We start from the raw sequence: 16522 nt of genomic DNA, 5'->3' as shown, positions 1-16522 counted from the left end.
AATTAACGCAAAATTAACAAAAAAAAAATGCTGGTTATTTCCTGTCGAAAATGTTCAGCTGTGAGGTTGTTGAAACTATTTTTTTTATTTATGTTCCTCGACTCGACAAAGTTTCAACATTTGGATGATTTAAGTGTTTGAAATTTTTTTTGAAATTAAATATGTCTTTATTGAACTTTCTTATAATAATTACATTTCATTTACATTCTAAGTGGTATGGCTACATGCTCTTCATCTTTGTTATATTTTTCGTTTTCTTATTAACTGTTCACATTCATTTATTTACTTCAAATTGTTTTACATTTTTGCATTGAATCGAATACATTTGGGTAAAAAAGAAAAAAAATCACTTTAACAACTAATCCTAACTTAAAACTAAAAAAGTAAATTCATTGAAATATTCAAAATCATCAGAACGAGTAAACTACGAACTGTATTTTAAGATAAATCCTCCAAGCGTTCTTACTTGTTCCGCACGAGTTTTGCAACCACGCAGTGTTGTTGTCATTTCGATGAAAATGTTCAAAAGTTCTTGTGGTGAAAACAGGTCACTACTGCCTTCATCCGTTGATGCTGGTTGGTTTTCCTTCGGTTGCTGACTGAAAACAGGAGGTGTTGTATTCTCTGCAACTTTTTGCCGCTGATTCAACGGCAATGGCTGCAGATTTGGAACCACTCGAACAGATCCCACTCCAGGTGACGCCAAAGCAGGAAAATCCACGTTCGTGTAAGTTGGTGGTGTTTTGCGACGATTTGGTTGGTGCCTCGTCGTCGCTTGCTGCCGAATTTTTACAAACTCAGCTCGTTTTGGGCAGCTTCGATTCTTTGTCGAATGGTCGCCGCCGCAATTGAAGCATTTGGCTTCGATGTTCTCGTTGATTGTTTCGCAAGCTTGAGTTTTGTGCTCACCTCCGCAGGTTGCACAACGACTCTTGATGAAACAGTTCCTTCCACCATGTCCAAACTGCAAACAGTTCGAACACTGTGTCACGTCACGGTGCACTGGACGATAACGTTCCCAAGTCACGATGATGTTGAAAATTGCCCGAACTGCTTTCAGCTCAGACGGCGTTGTCGATCCTCTCTCGAGATGAACCAGGTACAGTTGATCACGATACTTGATGTCCTTGTTGTGTCTCGTCATCTTGAAGACTTCGATCACGTTCAACTTAAGAGTTTTGAGCTCTTCTTTCAGCACACTCACATCCATGTCGTACAGGCCACGGAGGACCTGTTTCATGGGGCGTTTACCTGGATCGTCATGGCTGTAGTATTCAATCTTTGTGTTGTTCAGGAAATCCCGAACGTAGTTGTAATCCTTTCTGGTAGGTAGCAGAATTTTGAGTCCATCAGCACACAAGCGAATGGAAGCTCGTAAAGCACCAGATTTGATAAACCCGGTCAGCCACTTTCGCACCGAATCCGATGACGATGTTTTCACAAAAATGGGTGGCAACTTTTCCCGTCGTTCAAATTCTTCCTTCTCGCTCACGTCCACAGGGAGGGTAGCGAACTGGTTTCCAGACAATTTTGAGCGTCCTTGCTCAAACTGCCTGGCTTTGCAGGTAGCGCTTCGGCATTCTTCAGCTTCTTCAAATCTGCCGATCCTGCTGGTGAGGACCGCCTCTTTTTCTTGCCGTGAGGCATTTTTGCACTTTTTAAGCACTTTTTGGTTTGTGAGGGACGCACGTCTGACTCGCTTCTCTGCTGATCGCAGACTGATTTAAGTGTTTTGAAATGCATTGTACACCAATCCAGTTGTTTTGCAAACTTTTTTTTTTCAAAATATCAAAATATTTTCATGAAAATCAAAATATTTTAAACGTGCCCAAACATGGTAAGTAAATATGATTACAAACGCAGGAGAATGCATCTTAAATTGTTTTCAGTTGACTTCATTTCTGTTTCCAGCAAACTTTGAAGTTTTTCGAAAAAATATTTTTGTCGCCTGATTTTTCGAGTTGATTTTGAAGGGGCTTGCTTAACGATTTTTTCTGCATATACAGTGGACTCTCTCGTTGTCGATATTGAAGGGACCGTCGAGAGCGGGAGTTATCAAATTATAGAACGGAAAATCAAAGCAATCTATTTGAAGGGACTGAAAAATTTATTGACAGCTGGAGCAATATTGATATCGAGAAGATCGACAGCCAGAGAGTCCACTGTATTAGCAAAATCAAATGAAGAAAATCTCTCCTGATTTGTCGATGGATCCCTTTCCGTGCAAATGAAATAACAGTTTGTTAAAGCCATTAATAATTTTTAAAAAATACCATAAATTCTAGGAACGCAATAGCATCCAAAGTCCCTCCGACCTACAATATCAAACATTCACATGATTCCTTGCGGGCCAAACGCTGAAATTGTTATGTATTGGCACAATTAACATACACGCACCAAGTACGGACGGAGCAAATAGTATTACAACCAGTCATGCAAAATACCTTCACGATTCCCCAGCTCCCATCGATATGAACCGCAACGATTTAAACTTTATGGGGTAAACGAACCAACTGTTGGTAAAACAACACTTTAGTTACACACAAAAAAAGAAAAGAATCCTATTACCATAAATTATCAAAAAGCGGAGATAAATTCAATCGAGCACCGCAACAAACTAGTTAAAATTTAATAAAGGTAAAAACAGCCACGACGACGATGCCGCCGCCGTCACGTGAATTATGTACCCGCGGTAATAAATGATAAATTTAAATCAATTATTTTGCCGCGCTCCCATTCCCACTAAACGATGCACAGCAGTGTTTGTGTGTGTAATTGGAATCACAGGCCAATAATTGTGTACTGTCTACCTCAGTGTGTAACCACAACACACACCTTTCGATCGAAACGAACGACAATAAAATACCTTTACAGCAATTTATCCATCGGATTAATCGCACCGCAGTGGTATTGGTGCAATGAGAGAAAGAGACAACCACAGCAAACGGGAAAAAGTTTGCCGTTTCCTTCGCACTCCTAACCAATAAAAAATCGACAAAAAAAAAGAGTGGAAAAGAAAAAAGAGAAGGCGTGGCCAACATTTTCAACATGAAGGAATGGAAACGAATTTGAAACTGCGCAAGACATCCCTAGCTTCACCCAATGAAGTTAAATGGAGTATTTCGAAGCAATCAAAAAGGCAAACATAATCTGGGCATATTTTATTTTACGTAATTGCGTTTACCGTTCTTAATGTTATTTACAAAAATCTGCAGAACATAAAAAACAATCTCTTACAAACGAAAAAAAAATAGTTCATCAAGTTAAGGGAAAACATGAGCAAAAAAACATTTAAAAACTATTTCACATTACGAGAAAACGAAACTTATTACAAGAACTTTCACCTTAATCTGGCAGCACGATAAAGGAAACGATATTTGTATAACAGCTTTGCCAAAACACTGAGCTAGACAATCTTTTTCTGCTTCTTCTTAGAACGATGTGGTCAGTTGGTATCAGGACAGGGCGTACTTCTCGCGCGGAAACTGCGGCATCGGAAGATCTTTGGCGTAGCACTTGCAGCTGCACGACGTCACCGGACACTCGGTGTTTTCGCTGTGATTCGGGAGAAAAAGGTTTGAAGAAAATGATATTTTATTTATTGATATCATCTTTTTATGTTTTTGTATAGACTATTTTCAATCATAAACTAAACCATATTGTAACTGATAGGAATAAAAAAATAATTTAAAACATCATTAGAACGATTCGGTGAAGAATAAAAATGTTTAGATTAAAGTCATCCTAAATAAATAAACAACAACAAAGTTCAAATTTAAAGGTGATGCCACGATTTTTTTTGTTCATTTTTGTTGTGGAAATATCCTTAGATATTGCAAAAAGCCTCACAAAAAATATAGGATGATATATCTTTCCTAAAAAAAAATACAAAAATCATGTATTAAAACTGTCAGGGGAATCTTTTCTCCGGACAATTTTGAATAAAAGTCTCCATATTCACTATTGTCCTAATATACCTAAGTCGAATGCTTGTGAAAATATAGCGTATCAATTTTTCAGTCTCAAAAATAATTTTAACGGGAAAGCACGTCAAATTTTCAACAAAAAATTGAACTTATAAAAATCGTGGCATCACCTTTAAATTTGGCTTTTAAGCTTTAAAAATAAAAATCTCATAGAAGTGTCGTGTTTTTTTTTTTTTTTTTTCTTGTGGTACATTATGTTTTTTTTTCTTGCCATGTAATTTGTATGGTAACACTCTGAAACTAAGCAATAAATTTTTTATCATCCGTTTCGTAAAATTTATCTTTTTAAAACTATTTACAGCACAGCAAATATAAACATTAATAGTCAATAAAGGTTATATCACTGGTTATATCACTGGCTTTTTAAAGTAAGGGTCAATTACAGTGTTTTAAAACGTGAGTTTACTGGAATATAAAATATAATTAAACTTAAATAACATAAAAAGAGTAATATAGAGTAAAAATTAACTTGCTCAAATTGAGCAAACAAACATTATCGATTTCACTCGATTAAAAGTTGGTCGGTTATTTTTAAAGACTGTTTAAGCCATGATGAAAGATGTTGACTTTATTCGTTATCGTCGTATACTTGCCAATACACATTTGGTTACACATTAGGGTGATATCGAAATCGGTATTTTTTCTTGAATTTTTAATTTTTGTATTTTTTAATCCGACTGAAACTTTCATGGTGCCTTTGGTATGCCCGAAGAAGCAATTTTGCATCATTAGTTTGTCCATATAATTTTCCATACAAATTTGGCAATGATATATGAAAATTCAAAAATCTGCATCTTTTGAAGGAATTTTTTGATCGATTTGGTGTCTTCGGCAAAGTTTTAGGTATAGATGAGGACTACACTGAAAAAATGATACACGGTAAATAAATAGCTGGGACCGTGGTGTAGGGGTAAGCGTGATTGCCTCTCACCCAGTCGGCCTGGGTTCGATCCCAGACGGTCCCGGTGGCATTTTTCGAGACGAGATTTGTCTGAACACGCCTTCCGTCGGATGGGGAAGTAAATGTTGGTCCCGGACTAACCTACAAAGGTTAGGTTGTTAGCTCAGTCCAGGTGTAGGAGTCGTCTCCCTGGGTCCTGTCTCGGTGGATTCGCTGGTAGGCAGTTGGACTAACAATCCAAAGGTCGTCAGTTCGAATCCCGGGGTGGATGGAAGCTAAGGTGTAAAAAGAGGTTTGCAATTGCCTCAACAATCAAGCCTTCGAACACCTAGTTTCGAGTAGGAATCTCGCAATCGAGAACGCCAAGGCAATGCTGTAGAGCGAATAATTTGATTTGATTTTTTTTTTTGGTAAATAAATGGTGATTTTTAATATAACTTTTTGTCACAAAAACTTGATTTGCAAAAAAAACACTATTTTTTATTTTTTGATATGTTTTAGGGTAAAAAAAATATTGAAAAATTTAATTTTGAGTCATTAAAAAAATTTTTTTTTTAAATTTCCAGGTTGTGCGAAATTTGTTTTGCCCGAGTTATGAATTTTTGAATCGATACTAATTTAATCAAAAATCAAAATATTGGTCTCAAAAATTTTTCAACTTAATTTTTCGATGTAAAATCAAATTTGCAATCAAAAAGTACTTTAGTGAAATGTTGATAAAGTGCACCGTTTTCAAGTTATAGCCATTTTTAGGTAACTTTTGTGGAAATAGTCGCAGTTTTTCATTTTTTTTAATTAGTGCGCATGATTGCTCATCTTTGAAAAAATATTTTTGAAGAGCTGAGAAAATTCTCTATATTTTTCTTTTTTGAACTTTGTTGATAAAACAGGAAAATTGATGTTTTCTAAGTCTATATCTAAGTCGATATCTCAGCAACTAATGGTCCGATTTACAATGCTAAAATATGAAATATTCGTGAAATTTTCCGATATTTTCGAAAACAATATTTTCATTTTTTTTAAATCAAGACTAGCATTTCAAAACGGCGTAATATTGAATGTTGGGAATATAGAGTTTTGTGACTTTAAATAGCCTACTTTATATTTTGATATAGAGTTGAATTAAAGTTACTTTTTAGTGTCCCGTGGTTACTTGAGCAATTCTACTACAGCAAAAACACAAAATACCACAAAATCAATTATCCCAATATTCAAAATTTGAAAGAAGACCAAAAGTGCCTTATTTGATAAAAAAAACCAAAATAAAAATTTAACAATGTATTCTCAATACAGTAATTGTTCGGTATTGAGCGTTGTTCAAAAGGGCTGCTTTTTAAATGGACGCTCGATAACTGGGCCCAGCCCAGTTAAAAAGCAAACGAACGTCAAAAACCTAGTCAAAAACCCAAAACAAACCGAAATTACCGAGAGGTCAATGGATGCAAAAATCAATAAATAAAAAAAACTTATTCCAAAATTTTATTATATCAAGTCTCAGTTAAAGAAATATAAAGAGTAAGCATTGTAAATAAATTTGAGTAACTTTTATTTTTATACTTCATCTGGAAAATATTATGCATCCGTGTTCCCCTCGTAATTTTTCGTTTAGCCCTGCCCAGTCACGACGTTCTAGCAGGATTCTAGCAGAGTTCTTACAGAGCTGGATATTCTAACAGCATTCTAGCAGAAATATTTTGCCGTTCTAGCAGGATTCTGGCAGAACCAGCTCTGCTAGAATATTTCGTGACTGGGTGTTAGCGAGCAGCATTCGGTGATTGAGCTAAGTTCTCATCTCAGCCCAATTTCCGAACGAGTACTGTAGTTCACAATCGATTGTTTACGTTTTTTTCAATAAAAATAAAATAAAATTTGTTGGTCCTATGCAACTTTTCAAAAATTACATTTTCAATAAAATGATAGCTGGGCCGAAATAAAAACGTTCGTCATGCTTCATGCACTATTAGGTTTTACGCCGACTCGGTTTTTAGGTTAGAAATTTGACAGCTTGGCTGCACTGTTTACATTTTTTGCACGTGTCTCAGTGAAAATGTGTGTGCGTGTGCGCTCGTGACGTCACGCTGTAAAACCTAATAGCTCAGAAGTTGCCACGTTTGATCCACTAATATATAAAAAAAAATCGGGATGGGCAAAGATCGTCCAAATCGAGTTTGTGTAATAAAAAGTGTTGTGAAAACATCAGGATTTTATGTTCGTTCAAAATCGTCCTTCTTCTATTGTTGAAGACACCAAACCAAGCATCTCTTCTCAAGTTATGGATTTTCTAATGTTTTCATAGCACACTATTATGGACCGCCCTCAAATTTGTATGGAAACAAATTATGGACAAAATTTCATCTAAATATAAAATACAAATTTTGGAATCGCGGAAAAATAGCGGAAACTTAAGAATTGCGCACAACAGAAAATGTGATTACCAAAACGGTTAGTAGAACATTTTTCATTAATGTCATAATAAGATATACTCACTTGAACCACTCAGCCAGATGCTCCGTATGCCCTCCGTGACGACACGTCTGACACCACGAGAACCACTTCGAGAACGGCTTCGACTGCCAGCCGGCCTGACCGGTCTGGATGCCAGCGTGTCCTTGCGAGACCGCTCCCATGGTGGTTCCCATGTGCAGCAAACAAAGCGCACACCTCGGCAACGGCTTCCTGCAGTTCGGGCACGAGGACAGTTTGTGCATCACTGCGGTGTTGCTGCGAAGTCGTTGATCCTCCTGCAGGGTCATCGAGACGTTCTTGCCGCAAAAGTTGCACAGGAGAAACACCGAGCGGGAGTTTTGCGGGGGTGAGCGGATTTTACCGAGGTTTATGTCCAGCTGGGCGCGTTGCTCCCACAGACCCCAAATGTCCAGCAGGTCGCGGTAGGTGCAAATCCAGTACTGGACGCGGTAGTCGGTGAGCAGGTCGGAGGTGAGGAATCGAGCCGCGATCAGGGCGACCGTTTGGACGTCCTCCGTTCGATCGAGATGGCTTTGGAGCAGCTTGATTCCGTCGTTGGTGGCTCCGGTGAGTAGGAGGCCGTTGAGATCTCCCGTCTCGATGCAGTTCGCGACCATTCCCTTGATGTACTCGGCCAGCTTGAGGTCGGACAGGAAGTTGCACGCGAACGCCATTCGATCGCTGAGGGAGATTTCCGTTTCGTTGGTGACCGTTTCGAAGCCGTCTTTTTCGTGCGCCAGGAAGGAGAACATGCACCGCAGGTACGGATCGTCGATTTGGGTTCGTGCGGCACCACACTGCTTTCGCCACAGGCCGGAACGTTCGGCACTGAATCCGGACAGGGCAATCGCGGCTACTCGAAGGAGTGAGCTTGGATCGGCGGATTGTTCGGCGCCTCTGCCGAGGATGTCGATGGCCTGTTTGATTTTGAAGTGGAAACAGGTGATGAGGGCGGCCCGGGTGAACTCTTTGTTCGTGCACAGTTCGTCGATGAACGACGCGAAGGAGGACTCTTTGGTTCGGTCGAACGTCCAACCGCACAGCAGCTGGGCCGTGTCACGATGTTCGCTTCGGTACACGACCAATCCGCTACCAATCGCGAAATCTGTCCACTTCATCATAACAGGATCCGATCGGGACATGGCCGGACCATCGGGAGCGCTGCAAACTCCGAGGATTGTGTTTAACCCGAGCTTGCAGTCCTCCTTGGTCATGTGATCCAGCTGTTTCCAGACTCCCTTCAAGTTGGCATTCCCCGCCAAATCCCCATTCCGATGCATCTCCGCCGTCAGTCCGTAGTTGTTGATTGCCCGCTTCTGGATCGTTTCCGCTACGTCTTCTTCGTAGCTGTCAATCCCACAATCCCACTGGTTCAACGAATCCGATGGCGTCGTCGGCGGCGATGGCGACGTAAACTGTCGCAACTCGTTCCCGTTGTTCCCGTACAGATTGTTGTTGTTATCCCAAGATATCGCCACCCGCTGCGGAATCCTATAATCGCAGATCATCCCCGTCCCGGACAACGCCAACATCCGCTCCAAGTCATACGGATGCCACGAGAGATAACTCATCGAAGGCACCCGACTGCCGTGTCTCGTCGGAAACGGTGAAACGAACCGCTTCACCGAGTGCGGTTCCCCGCCGTCCATCTCCGAGCCCGGCCAGTGCAGATCGATCAGGTTGATCAGCGGCGAGTCGCGCTGCAGCGTTGTGAGGACCGACGACCGAGTCGGACACCACGACAGGTGGGTGATGTTCTTTTGCATCTGAATTTGACTGATGGCCTTGTCCAGCGAGCGCAGGTCCCACAGGTTGATCACGTTGTCCACGTAGCTGGCCAGGTAGCGCCCGTTCGGTGCGATGCACAGCCCGTTGACGGTGCGCGCGTTGGCCACCGTGACCGTGGCGGGGTTTTCTGTGGAATGGAAAAAAATTGATGGTTTAAACATTAATCTAACTGATGTTGTTTTCTTATACATTCTAACTGACTTTATTTGTTTTAACCCTCTACCGACCGAATACGGGAATCGATTCTCCAGACAATTTTACATAAAAGTCTCCATAGTGACCATTGTCCTAAGTCCAAACCTTGTAAAGATACAGCGGTTTTAAAAATAAAAATGTTAAAAAAATTGGATTTTGATGGTTTTTGGCAATTTCTATATGACAGACTTGATTTTTCAGTTTCGAAAATATTTTTACCGGAAGGCTCGTCCAATTTCCCATAAGATTGTCTTTGACCACATTGCAATGGAGCATTTCCATTCGAGCAGTTTTTGCTTTTTTCTACAATGTAGGGGAACTATACCCTTTCTCAGCCTCAGCGATGGAATAATCATCATCAAAAGAAAATCTCTGGACGTTCATCACGAGAAAAAATCCGAAGGGAGCATGGCGCTCCTCTCTCGCGCACGAAAGATCGGTAGAAAGGATCTAAAGAAATCATCATCTTGATTATTCGCTAGAACATCTTTTTCACCTCTACACTTGCAAGTGTAACGTCACACGTCGTAAAATGACCTGTCACATTTTGTGGATGGGCAATGTGTGTAAACAAAGTAAAATAAATGTTATTAAGTGGTGCTGACAAGGAAATTCACAAAAATCATCAGCAGATTGATTTTCTTGGAGAATTTCGGGAGCGATTTTCTTTTGCGTGATTTGCCTCCTCTCTCTTTCGCGGGTGAAAAAAGTTCGCAAGCGAAATTGATTTTTTTGCGATTATTCCATCCCTGCTCAGCCTATTTCTATTATCGGCCTATCAGCACTTTAATCATGAATTACAGTTTTCATAAAGTGTTTTTGACTGTTCCAAAGTAATAAATAGCTCAAACAAAAGTGAGCAAGCAACTCTTCATTGTTGATACATTTGAAAATGTTGATTTAATAACGAAAAACGGCAAAAGTGATGAAAATTGGTCGAACGGCTTAGAGAGATTAAAATGGGCATATTTCCCCTATTTCTTATGGAGCGAACTGTCAAAAACTGCTCGACTGCGGGTACTCCAATATAATAAATATGGGCTTACAGATATAAGCTAATAACGTTGCTCATAACTGAAAACAGATTATTTTTTCAGTGTAGTTCAGTGGATGGTAGTAACCTTTTATGTAAAATTGTCTGAAGAATCCCGAGAATCGATTTTTACGTTTCGAGCACTTTTCAAAAAACAGTTTCAGAAAATGATTTTTATGTTTTTTTAGTTGAGTAGCTCCACCCTGCATTTTTCGTGAGTCTTTTTGTAACATCATAGCTATTTTCACAAAAAATTTTAACGAAAAAAAATCGTGGGCTCACCTTCAAATTTGACTTTTGAACGTAAAAATCAAAAAATCTCATAAAAGTGGCGTGTTTTTTTCTTTCAGTGTATTTTTTTACAAGTTTGTCTCTGACCACTTTTTTTACGATGCAACGGCTTCGAGATACAGCGATATTTGAATTACGAAATTTAAAAATATTTAAAACACTCACGCCCTTCTCAAGTGTTATTATCGATATACACAAAAATGGCTTACCTAAGCGTAGGACAACATGTCGACAAAGTTTCATTGAAATCGGAGAGGGACGGGAAAACCGATTCCTTATTTGACACGGAATTGCTCTTCTACGAAAAACTTTATTTCTCTTGTTTTATGTTTTTTGTGTTTCATTTTTAGTATTTTAATTTGCATTTATCATGTTAGTTTATGTTTGTTTTTGGTAGTATTTGGGTACCAAACTTCTTATCATTGCATTTTGCCTATCTAATTTTTTCATGTTTTTACATTCACTTTTTTAATTTTTTGATTGTTTTTCAAATTTTCTGCTATAAAATGGCACGATTATCATTTAAATTGTAAAAAAAAATCCTAGAGGCATAGTCTGGGACACTAGAAAAATTACTGCATACTTATTTTTACTTAAATATAAGAAATGTTAGTAAAAAACACACCAAAAGTTGACACCTAAAAAAATACATTTTTAAAAACATTGGCAAAGTCACATAAAACAAGTAAAACTTCCAACCCATGAGTTTTCTAAAATTTTCTTCTTTCCAATGCTTTTTAAATATCAAAAATTGGTTGAAAAATGTTTTTTTGTGATTTTTTTAATCGAAGCCTGTCTAAAGGCGGGTTAGGTTGTAGAGGGTTAACATGTATCCCCCCGGTATTTCCCTAACACAGACCGTCTGTGACAGACGTAATATTCAAGTGATTTAGTTGCCAATAACATGAACATTTATTTTATGAAGATATACTAATACCAGTACGCTTGTAATATACCCTCGATAACCTCCTACAATTAAAAAAAATCGTGTATACAAGCTACAGGTTTCCTGAATTAAACAGATTAAATTCAATTCAAATCTATTCTTATTATAGTGCGAGTATCCTGTTGCTGATTCTACATTTGGTCCCAAATCAATGTATGTTTCTCAAATTCACGGACCTTAAAATGTCCTCCAATATTTTTTTATGATCATACTCAGTAAAAAAAGGAAGCTGAACTCAAATCAGATAGTTTTGCTCAATTTAATTCCAATACAATAATATGTACCACGATTTTGAAGGTAGAGGTAATTTTGTTCTTTGGTTTGTTGATTAAATGTTCAGTTACTATTCAATCATTTATCAACTAGGACAAAATTAAGTGAAGGGTATTATGTCTTTAACTATAAAATATCGGTTCCTTCCACAGTATTCACACCAACTGCACATCTATAATTCTAAGGTTGGTAGAACTAGTAGACGCTCTTGTTCTGCACCACGCAATGCAATTCGCATTCATTACACTTACGCCTGAAATCCATCATCTTGATGTACTTGTGGCTCATCCCGGCAATCATAACCTGCGGGAAGGTCCGATCCCAGCAGATCGAGTGCGCCGTTTCCGACAGGCCAATCAGCTGAAGAATAGCTAAAACAAAAAATGCAATTTAAATTACGTAACATCCGAGACAACCCTCAAGTTCCTGCATACACGTCTGGTTTGGCACGCCCCGCTCGGTGTCCCAGATGGTGATGCAGTGGTCGGACCGGTTCCGGTCGTGGCCCATCGCAATGATGCTCGGTTCCAGCTCGCTCCAGGCGAGACATGTGCAGGGCCGAGACACGCGAGGTGCTGGAAAGAAAATGGACTGATTAAATTGGAAAAGACCAACGAATCCGTTGACGCCATACTGAATTCCACATTATTTTCGTTGGCAAAGTTGCACAGCGCCACCTTCCCGTTGGGGAAGCCGGCCGCGAACAGAATCTCCCCGGACCCGTGGTAGGACGGTGCGACCGACCGGATAAACTGGTAACGCGTCTCGAAGGCAATCAGTGTGGCAGTAGTGCTCTTGGAAATGTCCAAGTTGATGTCTGCAAAGTAAAGATCGATCAATAATCACCAAACACAAGACTAAAACAATTTCTAAACTCACTTGTATTGATCCCATGGTCGACGAGGTCACGATTCTTCACCTGATAAAGATTAATCTCCGATCCGGCCGTCGTCAGAAAGCGGTCCGAGTACTTGGGGAACCAGTGCAGTTCCACAACGGTTTGGGTCATCCTGGACGTTGGCGTTCACTGGGCGCACATTACACGCAACAAAAACAGATCAATTACGATGCGTAACGAGACGTTTTTCCTAGAAAAACAGCAGATTTACACACAGAAATACACGCACTACTGATAACAGCTTGTCCAATGTTGTTGTTTTGGTTCTACGCGGCTCACGAGGCGCATGTGATTTTGACAGCTGGCGGAGGAGAAGTGTGCGCCACGTTAGCCCCATAAAATGAAAGCGTTGAGCAGTGTGGCAGCTCACATTGAAATAAAACATTTTTTGAATACTGTCATCTGGGGTGAATCGGGACACAAGGGTCGAATTGAGACAGCTGTTCTAACTATATTGGAACATTTTATAAGTTACTTTTAAAATGTTCGGAAATTTTTCGATAAAATGCAAATTCAAAACAACCAAAGCACATTAAAGCTATTTATTTTCATGTTTTCAAGTTTATTCAAAATTTCAACACATTTAAATCATGAATTATTTTAGAATTCGAAAAAAACAATCGCCGAAAATCATAAACTTCTAGCGTAGTTTAGTAAGTTCTGAGAACATTTCTGGAGTTTTTTTTGAAAAGGTCCTATAAACAAATTTTCAAATTTTTGCTTTTTGGGTATTTTAAGAACCGCCTTGAGTCAGGGGTATTCAAAAATACCCAAAAAGCAAAAAATGAAAATATTGTTTATAGGACCTTTTCAAAAAAAAACTCCAGATTTCAGCCGCAACGTCCGCATTGTTCGTGAGCAGGTCCTTCCAATCGTGCGTCTGCATCGACTTGATGTTCTTGGCAATGAACTGAACCGCCAGCTGATGCAACTGCTTGGCGTGGTACAGGTCCGCTAGGTGTAGCGTTTTCGTGACCGTTTCCACCGACAGATTTTTGCCCAAACATTCCTCGCACATGTTCCTCAAACGGTCCAGCGCGTACTTGTCGGCCGCTGCCAGCAGCTCATGAGCCAGCTTGTCCAGCCCTTGAACGGTGTCCGTGTAGATGAATCGAAGAACTTCCTCGAAGACGTGCGGTTCGATATCATGAATGACCACACGCTTCTGCTGCGATTCCGCCATCTCGGTGTGCTTAAACATGGCAGCAAAAACGGGACTTCAAACGGCCAGGATAACACGGTGAGCCGGAAATTCCCGCTTACCGATGACCACCGTCAGGTCACTGAAGAATTCGTTCGATGAAAACAGGCTAGCGTAGTTGTCCAGCAGCTGGGAATCCTTTTGCAGCATTTGCAGGGGTTTTTGCATTTCCGAAACGATCTCATGGAGCGAAATCCTAAACCGAAGTGAAAGTGTATCATCCTGAAGCAGATACCTCTCCCAGTCCGTCCGGCTCATGCTCATATCACAACCAATCTTTGTAAAACCCGACACATCAGTGGAACCTGTGGTATTCGGATTGTCCTTCTAGCGTTTGTTGAGTTCGAGCTCAACGTCTGCGTAGAACTTGGATGAGCCACCGTTATCTATTTTCAACATTACATCAACGTATGCCCTATCAGAATGGCCTTGCGGGTAAAATGAAAAGTACCAGAATACAGCACGGGATGTAAACGCGGATAATCCGGTGAATATGGCCGAACTGTACTTATCCGTCTGGATAGAGGAGAATCCTTTGATGATCCAGATTGAGTGGAAGACTGCCGTTTTCATTTCTGTTTTGCAGGCCGGATCCATCGTTACCTGTTGGAAATGATAGAACATCGAAAACAATCTTGCGAACAAAATTAACTTCAATTAAGAGCGAGTTTTTCACCGATGTGAAACAGGTCGTATCGAGGTGCTCCGATTTGGATGAAACTTTCAGGGTTTGTTTGTCTATACATGAGATGAACTCATGCCAAATATGAGCCCTCTACGACAAAGGGAAGTGGGGTAAAACGGGCACTGAAGTTTGAGGTCTAAAAAACATGAAAAATCTTAAAATAGCTCGCATTTCCGTAAAACTTCATCAATTCCAACTCTCTTAGATGCATTCGAATGGTCTTTTGAAGCCCTTCAAAATGTGCTATAGACATCCAGGATTGGTTTGACTTTTTCTCATAGCTTTTGCAAATTACTGTTAAAAATGGATTTTTTTAAATCCTTAATAACTTTGCCAACAGCCTCCAACACCCATACTCCCATAGGTCAAAAGTTAGGGAATTTCATGGACTATAAGCCTACAGCAATAACTTTGGCCAATCGCAGTTTTCTCATAGTTTTACGATTTTTCTAGAACAAACATTTTACAACGTTAGTTTTTGCCCTGTAGGCCTCCATAGCGGCACTTTTTGGTCTCAATTTTGACATATTCGGAATCCTCAGAAAATTTTACATTAGATTGAAGTGTTGTAATTTTGAATTTGATTGTAAAAAATGCCATTTAGAATTAATTAAAATATTATTTAGCATTTTGTCGGATTAGGGGTAAAACAAGTTTTCGCCTACTTGATACAGCATTTGACGTATTGATCACAGGGTAAATATGATCTATTTCTTTTTTCAAAAATGTTTTATTTAATTATTTTTTAAAGCAATATTACAACTCCAATAGTTCTAACTTACGTGAAATTGTCCGAGGATTCCAAATATGACAAAATTGAGACCAAAAAGTGCCGTCTTCTTGGCCTACAGGGCAAAAACTAACGTTGTAAAATGTTTGTTCTAGGAAAATCATAAAACTATGAGAAAAACTGCGATTGGCCAAAAAGTTAATACCGTAGGCTTATAGTCCATGAAATTCCCTAACTTTTGACCTATGGGAGTATGGGTGTTGGAGGCTGTTGGCAAAAGTTATTAAGGATTTAAAAAAATCCATTTTTAACAGTAATTTGCAAAGCTATGAGAAAAGTCAAACCAATCCTGGATGTCTATAGCACATTTTGAAGGGCTTCAAAGACCATTCGAATGCATCTAAGAGAGTTGGAATTGATGAAGTTTTACGGAAATGCGCTATTTTAAGATTTTTCATGTTTTAGACCTCAAACTTCAGTGCCCGTTTTACCCCACTTCCCTTTGTCGTAGAGGGCTCATATTTGGCATGAGTTCATCTCATGTATAGACAAACAAACCCTGAAAGTTTCATCCAAATCGGAGCACCTCGATACGACCTCTAGAACAAACCGAGCAGAATCTACAAATACTGCCTCTTAAACATACTTCTGTAATATTTCTTCTGAATCACAGTTAAAAAATGATTCCCAGGTACAACACTCTTTGCTGAAGACTACCACGTTAACAACAACAGTGCTGACAAATGAAACAATGCCTACTATCAAGACGAAGTGGTATAATATTAGTTGCGTACTCTCTTGGCTCATGTGCCATTTAAAATGAGTTATCAAATTATAGAATGAAAGATTAAAAGATGCTACATACTTGCAGGGACAAAAAAAATTAATAACAGCTGAAGCAATATTGATATCAAGAAGATCGACAGCCAGAGTGCAAAAATGTGTAACAAATAGGTAAGAAGCCCTGTGAAGAACCAGGTCCAAGAACGGTCAACAGTTATTTATGAAACCTGGAATGAAACTGACGCATTTACAATATTTTTTAAATATTTTTCCAACTTTATTTATTGCTGTACTGAAACTGAATCGATCAACTACCATTACAAAAACCTAATACAAACTTATATCC

General features: G+C 39.3%; 2 protein-coding genes across 2 annotated transcripts; both read right to left on the bottom strand.

Annotated features, from left to right (window-relative positions):
- Positions 1–3146: 3146 nt before the first annotated feature.
- LOC6046033 (GATOR complex protein MIOS) lies at positions 3147–13046 on the bottom strand. The gene is made up of 6 exons (XM_001863259.2): positions 12759–13046; positions 12514–12696; positions 12314–12454; positions 12131–12250; positions 7375–9268; positions 3147–3555 (listed from the first exon to the last, which is right to left on the bottom strand). Exons 1-6 carry the CDS (start codon positions 12886–12888, stop codon positions 3456–3458), a joined length of 2568 nt encoding a protein of 855 aa, XP_001863294.2. The 5' UTR covers positions 12889–13046; the 3' UTR covers positions 3147–3455.
- Positions 13047–13417: 371 nt separating this feature from the next.
- On the bottom strand, positions 13418–13992 carry LOC119767253 (speckle-type POZ protein-like). Its single transcript, XM_038255423.1, has 2 exons — positions 13607–13992; positions 13418–13447 (listed from the first exon to the last, which is right to left on the bottom strand). The coding sequence occupies exons 1-2, from the start codon at positions 13976–13978 to the stop codon at positions 13418–13420; spliced, it is 402 nt and encodes a 133-aa protein (XP_038111351.1). The 5' UTR covers positions 13979–13992.
- Positions 13993–16522: the final 2530 nt, after the last annotated feature.

Source organism: Culex quinquefasciatus, chromosome 2 (genome assembly GCF_015732765.1).
Source record: "Culex quinquefasciatus strain JHB chromosome 2, VPISU_Cqui_1.0_pri_paternal, whole genome shotgun sequence".
NCBI lineage: Eukaryota > Metazoa > Arthropoda > Insecta > Diptera > Culicidae > Culex > Culex quinquefasciatus.
This window is presented reverse-complemented; position numbering and strand designations above follow the sequence as displayed.